Source organism: Solanum stenotomum, chromosome 12, assembly GCF_019186545.1.
Source record: "Solanum stenotomum isolate F172 chromosome 12, ASM1918654v1, whole genome shotgun sequence".
Classification (NCBI taxonomy): Eukaryota; Viridiplantae; Streptophyta; class Magnoliopsida; order Solanales; family Solanaceae; genus Solanum; species Solanum stenotomum.
In genome coordinates this window covers 45207441-45221298 of record NC_064293.1, presented here as the reverse complement: position 1 = coordinate 45221298, position 13858 = coordinate 45207441, and the positions used below count along the sequence as shown (strand labels likewise).

The 13858-nt window shown below is 32.8% G+C and overlaps 3 protein-coding genes across 4 annotated transcripts; all 3 read left to right on the top strand.

The window, feature by feature from the left end:
• Positions 1-1470: 1470 nt before the first annotated feature.
• Positions 1471-2668, top strand: LOC125849444 (protein IRX15-LIKE-like). Its single transcript, XM_049529529.1, has one exon. It carries the CDS (start codon positions 1600-1602, stop codon positions 2524-2526), a length of 927 nt encoding a protein of 308 aa, XP_049385486.1. The 5' UTR covers positions 1471-1599; the 3' UTR covers positions 2527-2668.
• A 2941-nt stretch (positions 2669-5609) lies between these two features.
• LOC125846615 (probable 2-oxoglutarate-dependent dioxygenase At3g50210) lies at positions 5610-9401 on the top strand. Of its 2 annotated transcripts, none has more exons than XM_049526169.1 (12): positions 5610-5746; positions 6027-6142; positions 6494-6612; positions 6695-6758; positions 7708-7772; positions 7953-8017; positions 8128-8293; positions 8414-8433; positions 8511-8557; positions 8791-8871; positions 8956-9045; positions 9146-9401. In XM_049526169.1, the coding sequence occupies exons 1-12, from the start codon at positions 5713-5715 to the stop codon at positions 9272-9274; spliced, it is 996 nt and encodes a 331-aa protein (XP_049382126.1). In that variant the 5' UTR covers positions 5610-5712; the 3' UTR covers positions 9275-9401. The 2 variants fall into 2 exon arrangements, with proteins under 2 accessions (XP_049382126.1, XP_049382127.1); XM_049526170.1 differs by having other exon boundaries at positions 7708-7775; positions 7959-8017.
• Positions 9402-11190: 1789 nt separating this feature from the next.
• Positions 11191-13761, top strand: LOC125846616 (probable 2-oxoglutarate-dependent dioxygenase At3g50210). The gene is made up of 12 exons (XM_049526171.1): positions 11191-11329; positions 11431-11546; positions 11765-11883; positions 11966-12029; positions 12463-12530; positions 12619-12677; positions 12769-12934; positions 13046-13065; positions 13152-13198; positions 13291-13371; positions 13454-13543; positions 13632-13761. The coding sequence occupies exons 1-12, from the start codon at positions 11296-11298 to the stop codon at positions 13758-13760; spliced, it is 993 nt and encodes a 330-aa protein (XP_049382128.1). The 5' UTR covers positions 11191-11295; the 3' UTR covers position 13761.
• The last annotated feature ends 97 nt before the right edge of the window (positions 13762-13858 follow it).

Genomic DNA, 13858 nt, shown 5'->3' with positions numbered 1-13858 from the left:
GAATTTTTAACCCACCAATTAAATGTATAAATGACGAAAAAAGGGTTAAAATTAAAAAAGATTCACCAATTAAGCAAGTTTTACTCGTCTAAAAATAAATAATATCTCGCTTCTTACCTAATCATTCAATACGTTCCTATCGTAATCTACACACGGCTACTCCTTTTTTTTTTGTTTGGATAACTCCAAGTAGGTTTAGGAAGTATGGTTGACTTATTTTACCTAAGACGGACAACTCTATGTGTGCATAATTTTTACAGTAAGCCAAAAATGTCATTAAAAAAAAATCCAACATATAAAGAAGTCAAGAGGTTTCAATATTTACTATATAAAACGTAATTTCGGCCTTACTTTATAATATACTCTAAATTTTTTGACAAAGAGAGTTCAGATGAATGCTAGCTCTGCACATGTGTATAAACCCAGTAAATTAGATGAATTCTTGCGTCTAGAGTATGCAACAAGGACCGGACTAAATTCCAATAGAAAACAATGCACAGATGAAAAAAATTACCAATAGTAATTCGTCTCGGGTGGTTACTTCTGATAAATTAATTGCACGGAACATGTACTCCGTCTGTCCCAATTTATTTGACTCGCTTTTCTTTTTAGTCCGTCTAAAAGAAATGGACACATTTATATATTAGTAACAATTTAACATCAAAATATTCATTTTTACTACTGATGAAATGATTTTTAGCTACACAAATATTTATCGTTCATTTTAAACCACAAGTTTCAAAAAAAAAAAAAAACTTAAATATCATGCCGAGTCAAACTAGTACTCCCTCCGTCCAAGAACAGTTGTCCACTATACTATTTTGGGATGTCCAATAATACTTGTCTACTTTATGAAATCAATGGATAATTTTACACTTAGTTTCTAATTTATTCTTATCATTAATTATAGTCATTTCTCAAGACATTGTATTTATTATATTCAAAGGGTGATATAATAAAATTACTTTTCTATTTATAGTTTCGTAAGAAGTGTACAAAATTAATAGTGGACAAATATTGTTGGACATAGGGAGAGGGAGTAAAATATAACATGGAGTTATAAACATGGTGAATAATTAAAAATGGTAAGTTGCAACAAATTAGATACACTTGAGAAGCTAGTAATATGTCATCAACTAACTCTAATTTTGTAAGATACATGTGAAGGTATTTTAATGTATTTAATGGCATCTGATTCGCCTGCTCCAAGTGTTAAATGCCATAGTTTATTATTATTAGAGGTTACGTGAGAAATAAAGATGGAATGAGCAAGGAAAAGCGACTTCCTGCTTGTAAATTAGTTACTCAGTCACTACCAAATACCTTCCCTTCAACTACTCCATTTTCAATAATCTAAACATTTTTTAGATGAAAATAAAACAAGGTGGTTGCAACAAAAAATTGAGTTAACCAATCACACAGCCAAATGGTCAACTTCTCATTGCCAACGAAACTTTGCTTTACTTAATCAAATATTGGTGGGATTGTAATGTCATCATTAGTACTTTATAACTCACTTCATTTTTCTCACAAGAAACTCATCACAATTTCACATAATTTCCAAAGCTATCTTTGCAACCAAAAAATAAAAAATCAAAGATGAAGAATACTATTGGAAGTAGCACAAAGTTAATACTTCTTCATCCTTATATACAAAAACAGGGGAGTTCGAATCGGTTTTGGGCGTTGGCTTTTGTGTCATTTTTAACACTTGCTTTTCTTCTTACTCTGATATATACGAGGGAGTCAAAAATCACGACCTCTATAGCTGTTGCGTCTACAATTACTAGTACAAGTACACCACCATTGTCAAAAGCTGTGGCTAGGGCACTTGTTCATTATGCATCGAATTCGAATAATACAGAACATATGTCTTACACAGATATCAAACATATTGCTGATGTTCTCCAAAAATGTTCTCAGCCTTGCAATTTACTTGTTTTTGGACTTACACACGAGACTCTTCTCTGGAAAGCGCTGAATCACAATGGGAGAACGGTTTTCATCGATGAAAATCGATATTATGCTGCTTACATTGAGGAAAAATATCCGGAAATTGAAGCTTATGACGTGCAGTACACAACTAAATTGAGTGAAATGAAGGAATTGATTGCTGGAGTGAAGGAACAAGTCCGGAACGAATGCAAGCCCGTGCAGAATTTGCTGTTTTCGGAGTGCAAACTCGGGCTAAATGACTTGCCAAATCAATTTTATGAAGTGGATTGGGATGTTATTTTGGTTGATGGTCCAAGAGGGTATTGGCCTGAGGCACCAGGACGAATGTCAGCTATTTTCACTGCTAGTGTATTGGCGCGGAGCAAGAAAGGGGGAAATCCAAAGACGCATATTTTCGTGCACGATTTTCATCAACAAGTGGATAGAATTACAAGTGATGAGTTCTTATGCAAAGAGAATTTGGTGAAATCAATGGACATGTTGGGGCATTTTGTGTTGGAGAGAATGGATGCGAACAGCTTTCAATTCTGTCGCAACCATAACTCAACAACAGCAAATTCATCTTCTTAGCACATTTTTATGTTGTTATGATCTATCGGCTTTGTTTTCTGTTTCATTTTATTTAAAGATGTTGCAGATTTTTGGACTTGTTATGCTAGGGGGCCAATGTAAAAAATAACTTCTCGTTTGGTATATTGTCAAATGTATTCTTTTTTTTTTTTAATGAAAAAGGCAACTGTTTTGTCAAAAATTTCCTATCAAATATTTAATGGAGATCAAAAGTAGTTCATTTACAAACTTAAAGGACCAAAATCGATTAAGAGTATATATAAAAGACTAGTGTGAACCTTACCTAAACATATGGACCATTTTCATCATCTTTTGCAAATAATTGTTCGGTATATTTGGCCCACAGGAATCTTACAAAAATGTAACAGCTAAGGCGAGAAAAGGCATAAAATAGTCCATTCATCTTTGGATTAAGACTCAAAGTCATCCTTGAGTTTTTACGTGAAACATTAATAGTCCCTCATGTTTGTAATATTGGTGCACTTTTGGTCCTCCTTTAAAATTTTGCCTATTTTTTAACATTAATTTTATTCATAATTTATGTATGGAATGTTTAATTGTCATTTTATATATTTAGTAGAACTAATAACTCCATGTGAGAAATTGTGAGAAGAAAAACACCTTATTTTATTTAGTAGAAATTGTATTGCAGGTAAAGTCGAGAGGTTCATCACAACGATTTCACGTATAATAGTACAAATTTTTCTTTTCTTGCAATGTCATATGTTAAAATGTTCTTAATTTAGCTACAATAATATTTATATTGAATAGAACAAAGTGTTCTTTTTCTCACCTTCTCTCACATAGAGTTATTATTTTTACTAAATATATAAAAAGACGATGGGTCAATCCTTACATAAAATTATGAATAAAATTAATGTTAAAAAATAGGCAAAAATTTAAAAGAGGATCAAAAGTGCACCAATATTGCAAACATGAGAGATTAATAGTGCTCAATGTGAAAACTCAAAGATGAGTTTGAGTTTTAACTGTCAAGACCCAAATCGAGTCGTGAGTGGCACCCACACTTAACCTCCTAGGTGGGTGAACCAATGAATTCAACCCCAACTCATATTTATCATTCAACTTACAAAACTAACCATAATGCGGAAGCTTAAATCTTATTAGTGTGAGAAACACAAACTCACTACTCTACTATATGTCATTCTCAAAACCTGAAAGTCATCACATCAAGGACATCTGATTTCCAAAGAATAAGTTTAAGAGTATCAAATACATCGAAATAAATGAAATAAAGTAATTTGTGTCTGAAAACTAAGGATATCAAGTCATGATCGAAAGAATCCAACACAAGCTCGAATGAATAGCTCACCCTTGACCCTGATATGCTGAGACTGGCTAGAGCTGAGGGCGAGTCAAAGTCGCTAGTACACTCGCTGCACTCCATAAAAGGAAAACAAAGAAAACTACAAGTAGGGCTCAGTACGGGGCAATATGTACTGAGTAGGTATCATCGGCCAACTCAAAATAGAAACTAATATACAATGAATAATAGTATAAAATCAACTATAACACTTAGCAGGTGATAAGAAACAACAACATGGACAAGTGACAGTTGAAGCAAGTACGTAATCAATCACAATATCAAGCGCGCACACGCGAGGACTCATGCCTCCGCATCACACTTGTTTGGGAAATGCGTTCATTAAGATTGAGTACATTAAGTTAATTCAATATCTTTTTCCTTTAATGTTACCGTGTCGGAACGTGATTCCACCTTGTTTGGATTGTTGTTACCTATTGTATTAGTTTAAATATCATGTTTATTTTGATTGTTATTTAAATTTTATTGTATTGTATCGTTTAGATTCATTATTAGTAACAGTTAAAAGTTTCATTTCAATTTAGTGTAGTCACATTGTTATCTTAATATTTCTTCAATTTTTGTTGTCTTTATTATTACTAGGAATAATATCTCGCTTCTTACCTAATCATTCAATACGTTCCTATCGTAATCTACACACGTCTACTCCTTTTTTTTTGTTTGGATAACTCCAAGTAGGTTTAGGAGGTATGGTTGACTTATTTTACCTAAGACGGACAACTCTATGTGTGCATAATTTTTACAGTAAGCCAAAAATGTCATTAAAAAAAAATCCAACATATAAAGAAGTCAAGAGATTTCAATATTTACTATATAAAAAATAATTTCGACCTTACTTTACAATATACTCTAAATGTATTCTTTCTTTTTAATGAAAAAGGCAACTGTTTTGTCAAAAATTTCCTATCAAAGTACTAAATATTTAATGGAGATCAAAAGTAGTTCCTTTACAAACTTAAAAGGACCAAAATCGATTAAGAGTATATATAAAAGACTAGTGTGAACCTTACCCTAAACATAAGGACCATTTTCATCATCTTTTGCAAATAATTGTTCGGTATATTTGGCCCATCAGGAATCTTACAAAAATGTAACAGCTAAGGCGAGAAAAGGCCTAAAATAGTCCTTTCATCTTTGGGTTAAGACTCAAAGTCATCCTTGAGTTTTTACGTGAAACATTAATAGTCCCTCATGTTTGTAATATTGGTGCACTTTTGGTCCTCTTTCAAAATTTTGCCTATTTTTTAACATTAATTTTATTCATAATTTATGTATGGAATGTTTAATTGTCATTTTATATATTTAGTAGAAATAATAACTCCATGTGAGAAATTGTGAGAAGAAAAATACCTTTTTTTGTTTAGTAGAAATCGTATTGCAGGTAAAGTCGAGAGGTTCATCACAACAATTTCACGTACAATAGTACAAATTTTTCTTTTCTTGCAATGTCATATGTTAAAATGTTCTTAGTTTAACTGCAATAATATTTATATTGAACAGAATAAAGTGTTCTTCTTCTCACCTTTCTCTAACATAGAGTTATTATTTCTACTAAATATATAAAAAGACAATGGGTCAATCTTACATAAAATTATGAATAAAATTAATGTTAAAAAAAGGCAAAAATTTAGGAGAGGATCAAAAGTGCATCAATATTGCAAATATGAGAAATTAATTGTGCTCCATGTGAAAACTCAAAGATGAGTTTGAGTCTTAACAAAAAAAATGAGGGACTATTTTGGGCATTCTCTCCAGCTAAGGCAAATGATTTGGCAAACTGATAGATTCCAACTGCATATTCTAGCGAACTAAGAAGAACAACACAGAAAACTGGAAGCACCATGGCTACGGATTTCAAGTTTATCCCTCTTATAGGTATGAATATTCAAGTCCCTTTTTCAATTTCTTATTTTATTGGGTTTTATTTCTGTTTTTAGTAGAGGCGGAGTTAGATTTTGAATTATATTAATTCTGGATTCTAGAAAATACAGTTTATTGGATTCTTGACAAATTATTTATAAAAACAAATAGTTTGAGTCAAAGTTACTAGGATTTGCCGAACCTGTAGGCGAAGCTCTATCTCCGCCTTATGTTGAAACCCTTCTTTAACACTGTTCCATTGTTTCTGGGTTTTTTTTTTTTTCATATGAGACAGATGTAAGTCCTCTTTTGGAGAAGTGGGATCATCCAAATATTGCTCAAGATGAAGGTGTAGCTCAAGTTGTTAAGCAATTAGATCAGGCTTGTAGAAATGCTGGATTCTTTTATGTGGTAATTGTTCTTTATCCTTATAATATTTGTATTTATGGAAACAACCTCTAACAAAAATGTAGGGTAGGGTATGATTGCTTATGATAGACCCTTGAGTCCGGCTCTTCCACTCACCCGTGCATAGTGGGAGCTTAGTGCATTGGGCTGTTTTTCTTTTTATTGGTTGTCTTGATTGCAGCCTAACTTTTGTATCTATCCAATTTGCAAATTTTGGGGAAATAGTGTGTTGTCACTGTGAAAGAAGCTAATCTTTTACTGAGTATTAACTTGTATCTTTCGTATAAATAGATTGATTGTTGTGGGATTAGTGTCCATTTGATCTCTACTGTTGTTTGTTCCGCAATCTTGCAGAAGGGCCATGGTATTCCTGTTTCCCTTATGAAAGAGATTAAAAACATAGCACGTGAATATTTTCATCAACCCTATGAGGAGAAAATCAAGATCAAACTCTCTGCAGAAACTGGATACAGGTTTATACCTGTTGTTGTCTTAAATTGTTGCTATTTCGATACGTTATCTTAACTAATGGTTTCTTATGTATCATGAATGCAGAGGATATCAAAGAATTGGAGAGAATATAACCAAAGGCAAACCTGACATACATGAAGCTATCGATGTATGTTATTTAATTTCTTATGGTGTGTGTGTATATATTATTGTAGATAAATAAGTACCCCACTTGTTGTAAAAGGATTATCCAAGCTTTCTTAGGTTTCTTCACCATTGCCTAAACTTTTGAGTTGGAGTTTGATTGGCGTTGGATCAAAGTCAGATTTCGATAAGTCTATTTTTACCCATAAGATCATGCTTTTAGCTATATTCTTTTCTTATTATGGCCAAATTGCATATTATCTCTATTATCTATTATGCAATATATAGCTGTTCGCAATTATTGGCACAATATGGAGGTTCGGGAGTGTGTGTGCTCCAGTTTCTGATGTTCCGTTAAATTGGAACGGAATGAATTACTGTGTTACATGATATTCTAGACGTGTAAATATGTAGTCTTTGGATGTAAGGGGTGGACAAGTAAGGCAACATTAAACTTGTGTGGAGCAGATGAGTTGCACAGGATAACTGTTAATGCAAGAAAGAATATGCCTGGTGTTTGTCTCATCAAAGTAGCCAGTGGAGAAAAAAAAAGGAATAAACTTTTTATTGCTGTTCGCTTCATCTTGATCATATCTTTTATGTGCAGAAAAAATAGAGATTTTAAACAATGTACATATTATAGTGCTTTTCTTATTTACCCTATATCTCTTGGGATTGGGGCTCATTCCATTATAGGTGAATCTTGTTACAATTAATTGGATTGCTGATCTCAATTGTGAACTTCATACTAAGTTCATTAACAAATTGAGAAAAAAATGTTTTTGCTGTTGAAGAACATACTTCAACTATAGACAACATTTCTGTTGTTTGCAATGTTATATATGTGAACTTCTCTAAATGTGTCTTGACACAGATTTTATAGGAGATGTTTAACATTTATTAGTAATTGTGTTGTTGCTGTTACTAAATCAGCTTTGATGCATTTTCATTTCAATCTCATATGCGGGTTGCAGTGCTATAGAGAAGTGAAGCATGGGATGTATGGAGGTCTTGGAGACGTTATGCAAGGATCCAACATGTGGTAGGTTAACAAGTTACTTATAATGCCTGATCTTTGCACTAACCCCTCCTTTTTTTTCCCTTTGTACATCTTAAAACCCTTGTTATTGCTATTGCTTGGTTTATACAACTGATTGCTAAATGGCTACTTTTGGATTTTGTTGTTTCTTCTTGTTTAGCCTAAGTACATTGTTTTCTTATGCAGGCCAAGTAATCCTCTAAATTTCAAGCAGTTAATGGAGGAGTATATTGACCGCTGCACAGGTGCCTTCCTCTGTAGATTACGTACTCCTTCGACATTTTGCAATGGATAAAAAGGTTCTACACTGGGACTGAAAAAATGTTGGTTAACTTTTATATTATATTGCTGACAGATCTATCACGAAAGATAATGAGGGGAATTGCTCTGGCATTGGGTGGATCAGCTGATGAAATGGAGGGTGAAATTGGTGGTGATCCATTTTGGGTCTTGCGAATAATTGGTTACCCTGCTGCGTCCATTTCAAATGGACATGATAAGGCTCACGATGATGTTGGATGGTAAGTCACAGTGTTGGTTGTCACGTTGTCTTTCTGTTATCGGTGTATCTCTTTTCCAATGAGTGATGTTTTTGCTTTCTGTGTTGTCCATATCTTTTCTTGGAATCACACAAATCTCAGTGGCGCCCATACAGACTATGGTAAAGCTTCTGATCTTTACAAGGATAGTACCCTATCCCCATTGATTACCAATCATGATTGTTTTCTTCTCTTACAGGGCTATTGACATTAGTCAACCAGGATGACGATATAGTTGCCCTTCAGGTATAATATTATGTCCCTTGTTCCAATTTCGTTTCCTTCTTTCTGAGCTACTGAGGAAGATTAGCTTCCGAGTCATAAAAGCATGCTTACTATCTCCCTAGATTTACCTTGCAAAGCCTCGTCGTACATCTTTGTTTTATGATTTGAAGTTCATCCTTATTTACCGAGCTGATTTGCTGATGAAATGTAGACCTCATTTTTCTCCAGTCCTAATCATATTGAGTTGTTTTAAGGTGAGAAATAAATCGGGCGAGTGGATATCAGCACCACCTATCCCTGGCACATTTGTATGCAATATAGGAGATATGTTGAAGGTATTTAATTTGCTTTATAGGATTAACTTTTTTCATCATTTAAACATTTCTGCTAAAGAAGTTCTTGTTTGCTTCTATTGGTAGATCTTATCAAACGGAATTTATGAATCAACTTTGCACCGGGTCATCAATAACTCTCCCAAATATCGTGTTTGTGTGGCCTACTTTTATGAGGTAAAACACTTCCCATTTTCTTTTGTGATAATTACAGTAAAAGAATGATGGTACAGAGTAATGTTAGTTTCTGATGATTTGTGTTTAATTTCTCGTATAGCCTAACTTCGATGCTGCAGTAGAGCCACTGGATGTGTGTTTACACAAGACTGGTGGCACCACGAAGTTTGAAGGAGCTGTTTACGGGAAGCATTTGGTCAGCAAAGTCACCACCAATTTTATTATGTAGAGATTGAGCCAAGTCTGAAAAAGTGAATGGAATAAAAGTAAGGTTGTATTCCCTTGAAAATAATGACATATCCAGTGTAATCTCATGAGATAAAGGTTGTTTTCGAAAGGCTCTCGTGAGTAAAGCATATCAAAGCAGTTTTCTTTAGGAATTTGGATATTATTTGATAATTGAAACAAAGGAACAACATATAGTAGTAAAAATCAAAGGGTAAGAAATTGCAACACTAGTACTAAAGCTACTGATGTACAAGGAAAAACATATACAGTGCATCAAACCTCCACTATTTATAAATCTTCTGGCTAATCTTCGATCTCCATTTTTCAAATACTATTTAATTTGAATAGATAAGAATTAATTTTGAATTTATACTTTTAATAATTTAGCAGATTGAGTAATAAAAGTTTAAAGATCGAATTTTTATTGCAATGCATCCAACCTCTCGAAATTTTGAATAGGCACTTTGTACCAATTGAGTAATAGTATCAGTAAAACGATCCAATTCAGAGATATAATCTCGTGAGTTGTGCCAATATTAGATGGAATTGTGAGTGCCTTTTGCCTAAGCACACATGGGGAGGTCAGATAATGTCATGTAAGAGATTTAATTGCAGGACAATCTTCCAAATGTGGAGTCTTGAAGAAGCCGTAACCAATCACAGCTATCTTTCCATATACTCCCTCTGTTTAAAAAAGAATGGTCTAATTTAACTTGAAATCGAGTTTAAGAAAGGAAAAATGACATTTTAATCTTGTGGTTTTAAATTAAAGTTATATTAAATATATCAAAATGCTCTTTAATCTTGTGGCATTAAACATGCCATGTAGAAAAACTAAGTGAATAATTCATATTGATTGGTTAAATTAATTCATATTCATTGACTGAAATTTAGACTTCAAAATAAATTAAAGAAGGGCAGAATAGTAAAATTTACTTAATTTCTTATTATACGTGAAATAAAAATGAGAACAGAGAGAGTACTATATATATATATATATATTATTATAAATAATATTCACTTTATTATGAAATAACTATATAAAGTAGTAGTAATCAAATTTTAAATTTAAAAATATAAATAATTTAGTAAACTAAATATTTTAATTATTTTTTCTTAATAAGTATATCAAATCGACACGAATCAAATAATATATATTAGAGATGCATGGACCTTGTTAAAGAAGTACCAAATGACGGTACCATGGTCTGCTCCTATTTAAACTAGGAACTATTTTAAAAAAAAAAGGATTACTGTTATGAATTCCCCGTTTTTCTGTAGTAGGGAAAGAAAAATACTTTTAATATTTTTAAATTGGTCAATTTTTATTTTTTAAGAAAAACTTTCTTTGTAGTTTGTACCCAAAAAACACCCTGTTACCAACTGGATTTCCACATGGAACTGTCTCTCACATGACAGCCGAACTGGCTAGTGATTAAAATATATTTTAACTTAAAATCATTTAAAATAAGCTAATTCAATCGTTAGAGTATTTCTGGATTAGCTTGGGCTTAAAAGTTTAATTTAGAAATCATAACTTATATTTTTTGATTTGTTTTTATTACTTTGATTTAAAAATAAGTGTTTTTAAAGTACTATTTTATCTTATACAAATACTATTTTAAAAAAAAAAACTTTAAAACACATCAAAAAAGTCAATTCAAATAGGCTCTAAGCTTTAAAATTCAGTAATTAATACAATTGGATCATATCAGGAGCAGAAAGCTAATAATGATGAGGAACATGCTGCGGTGTCATTGATTTTAACTCATATTTACAGCATAATGTCACATTTATCTAACGATCACAAATTTCACATTTTACAAAGACTTATAATAAGTAGTAGTAAATCAAATACCCGTTGGATTCTAGTGTAAAATACGGATGGCGTATATAACTTTTTAGAATGCATGTACAAAAAATCAAAGGGAATATTATTTTGTCTATAAATATATATGTTGTACTGTGTTCTAGTGTTGAATGAAATATAATACTTACTATACTCAGAAGTGAGAAGCATCAATGGCTATGGATTTCAAGTCTATCCCTCTAATAGGTTTGAATTTTCAAGCAAAATTTGAAGCCTATTAGTATTATGGTTATTGAAACTTTGCTTTAAAAAAATCGATTAATTTTAGTAGTATTTTCATGAGACAGATATTAGTCCTCTTTTGGAGAAATGGGATCATCCAAATGTGGCCCAAGATGAAGGTGTAGCTCAAGTTGTTAGAGAATTAGATCAGGCTTGTAGACATGCTGGATTCTTTTATGTGGTAATTATTTCTTCTCTCCACTAACATTATTTTCTTTTCTTACATCAATTAACATAGTACTAAGTGGTAAAATAGACAAGGGAGGCTGATTATATCATAATGCAGATTCATCTGAACTCAGTATTTTCAATGCTAAGTGTAGTTTGCAGTACAGATATACATATGATGTGTTTGTACATTTGACCCTGTTTTTGTTTCTCTGTTTGGCAATTTTGAAGAAGGGGCATGGCATCCCAATTTCCCTTATGGAAGAGATCAAAAGTGTTACGCGCGAATATTTTCATCAACCCTATGAAGAGAAAATCAAGATCAAACTTTCTGCAGCAACTGGATACAGGTTTATTATATATAGATTGTTACTATCATATTATCTTAATTAACTACAGTAATACTAATTGCCTATGTATCTTTGCCTGCAGAGGATATCAAAGACTTCGAGAGAATAGAACTAAAGGCATACCTGATATGCAAGAAGCTATTGATGTAGGTTTGATTATGCTATACTCAAAAAAAACTGAAAAAATTGTTTTTGCTGTTAAACTTTAAGGCCATTCTTCAACTACGGACAACAGTTCTCATGTGAACTTCTCTTTTAATTTCCACATTCTAGGAATGCTTTGTTTAATAACTATTACTCTCTCCGTCCTAATTTATGTGGCACTGTTTGACTACACATGAGTTTTTGATTAAAAAAAAGAGAAAAGGAAGACTTTTAAAACTTGTGGTGTTATATAAGTTTTAGACATTTGTGCCTCTGTCTAAATATAAAAAAGTGACATTCTTTTTGGGACAGATAAAAAGAAAAGAGTGTCAGATAAATTGGGATAGAGCTGATCGATCGAGTAGTAATTGGTGTTGTTTCTATTTGTAAATCATGTTTGATGCATTTCGTCCCAATCTCATTTGTGGATTGCAGTTCTATAGAGAAATAAAACATGGGATGTATGGAGATCTTGGAGAAGTTATACAAGGATCCAACATATGGTAGGTTAACAAGTTACTACTGCTTGTTATGCATTTCGTATTTCTCTGTTTTGTTTGGCATTAGTGCATTATTTTTTTTCATATGCAGGCCTAGTAACCCTTCAAAGTTCAAACAGGTGATGGAGCACTATATTGACCTTTGCACAGGTGCCTTTCTCTTTAAATTACATAATCATTTGATGTATTTGCAGTGTCTAAACTTACAAAATATTTCTACATTGGGACTGACTTTTTTCAGATGTATCGCGTAAGATAATGAGGGGAATTGGTCTAGCGTTGGGTGGATCAGCAGATGAAATGGAAGGGAAAATAGCCGGTGATCCATTTTGGATCTTGAGAACAATTGGTTACCCTGCTTCATCCATCTTAGATGAACATCATAAGGCTGATAATGTTGTTGGATGGTAAGTTAATATTGGATGGTCATGTTATTGGTATATCTCTTTTCTAATGAGTGATAATATCGATCTTTTGCTTTCTGTGATCTTCATCTTGATGAATCAAATAATACTCAGTGGAGAGCATACAGACTATGGTAAACACTTGATATTTTTACAAGGATTTCACATTCTCCTGCATTGATAATTGGCAATCATGAAAACTTGTTTTCTTGTATTTCAGGACTATTGACGTTACTCAACCAAGATGATGACATAGTTGCACTTCAGGTACAATTTGTAGTCCTTAAAGCATGCTCAATTTTACATGAAATATGTTGCTGGTTTTAGTTTCACTACTAATCAATTTGAGTTGTTTAAAGGTGAGAAACAAATCCGGTGAATGGATATCAGCACCACCAGTTCCTGGAACATTTGTATGCAATATAGGAGATATGTTGAAGGTACGAAATTTACTTCTGTAACTTTTGCATCATTTTTACCCACCTCTACTTTAAGTTGTTCTTGTCTGCTGGCTATTGATAGATCTTATCAAACGGAATTTATGAATCAACGTTGCACCGTGTCATCAATAACACTCCCAGATATCGTGTTTGTGTAGCCTACTTTTATGAGGTTAAGCACTTTCTTTTTCTTTTGTGACAACTAAAGTAAAAGAATGAGGGTATGGTTTAATGTTAGTTTCTGTTTATTTCTCGTATAGCCCAACTTCGATGCTACAGTAGAGCCACTGGATGTGTGTTCACAGAAGACTGGTGGCACCAAGAGTTTTGAAGGAGCTGTTTACGGGAAGCATTTGGTCAGCAAAGTCTTCAACAATTTTGCGATGTAGAGAGATTGAGCAAGTCTGAATTTGTTTCCTTTTTTGGTGCACATGAAAATAAACGAGTGTCAAATACAATGTCGCATTATAAAACTTAAGACAGGCAC

What these genes read in the sequence shown, in the direction of transcription:
- LOC125846616 (XM_049526171.1), top strand. Translation starts at nt 11,296, where the DNA reads ATGGCTATGGATTTCAAGTCTATCCCTCTAATAG. An exon ending in ATGACATAGTTGCACTTCAG is followed by an intron (nt 13,199 to 13,290) that starts GTACAATTTGTA and finishes AGTTGTTTAAAG; the next exon opens with GTGAGAAACAAATCCGGTGA. An exon ending in ATATAGGAGATATGTTGAAG is followed by an intron (nt 13,372 to 13,453) that starts GTACGAAATTTA and finishes GGCTATTGATAG; the next exon opens with ATCTTATCAAACGGAATTTA.
- LOC125846615 (XM_049526169.1), top strand. Translation starts at nt 5,713, where the DNA reads ATGGCTACGGATTTCAAGTTTATCCCTCTTATAG. An exon ending in GCTCACGATGATGTTGGATG is followed by an intron (nt 8,294 to 8,413) that starts GTAAGTCACAGT and finishes CACAAATCTCAG; the next exon opens with TGGCGCCCATACAGACTATG. An exon ending in ACGATATAGTTGCCCTTCAG is followed by an intron (nt 8,558 to 8,790) that starts GTATAATATTAT and finishes AGTTGTTTTAAG; the next exon opens with GTGAGAAATAAATCGGGCGA.
- LOC125849444 (XM_049529529.1), top strand. Translation starts at nt 1,600, where the DNA reads ATGAAGAATACTATTGGAAGTAGCACAAAGTTAATACTTCTTCATCCT.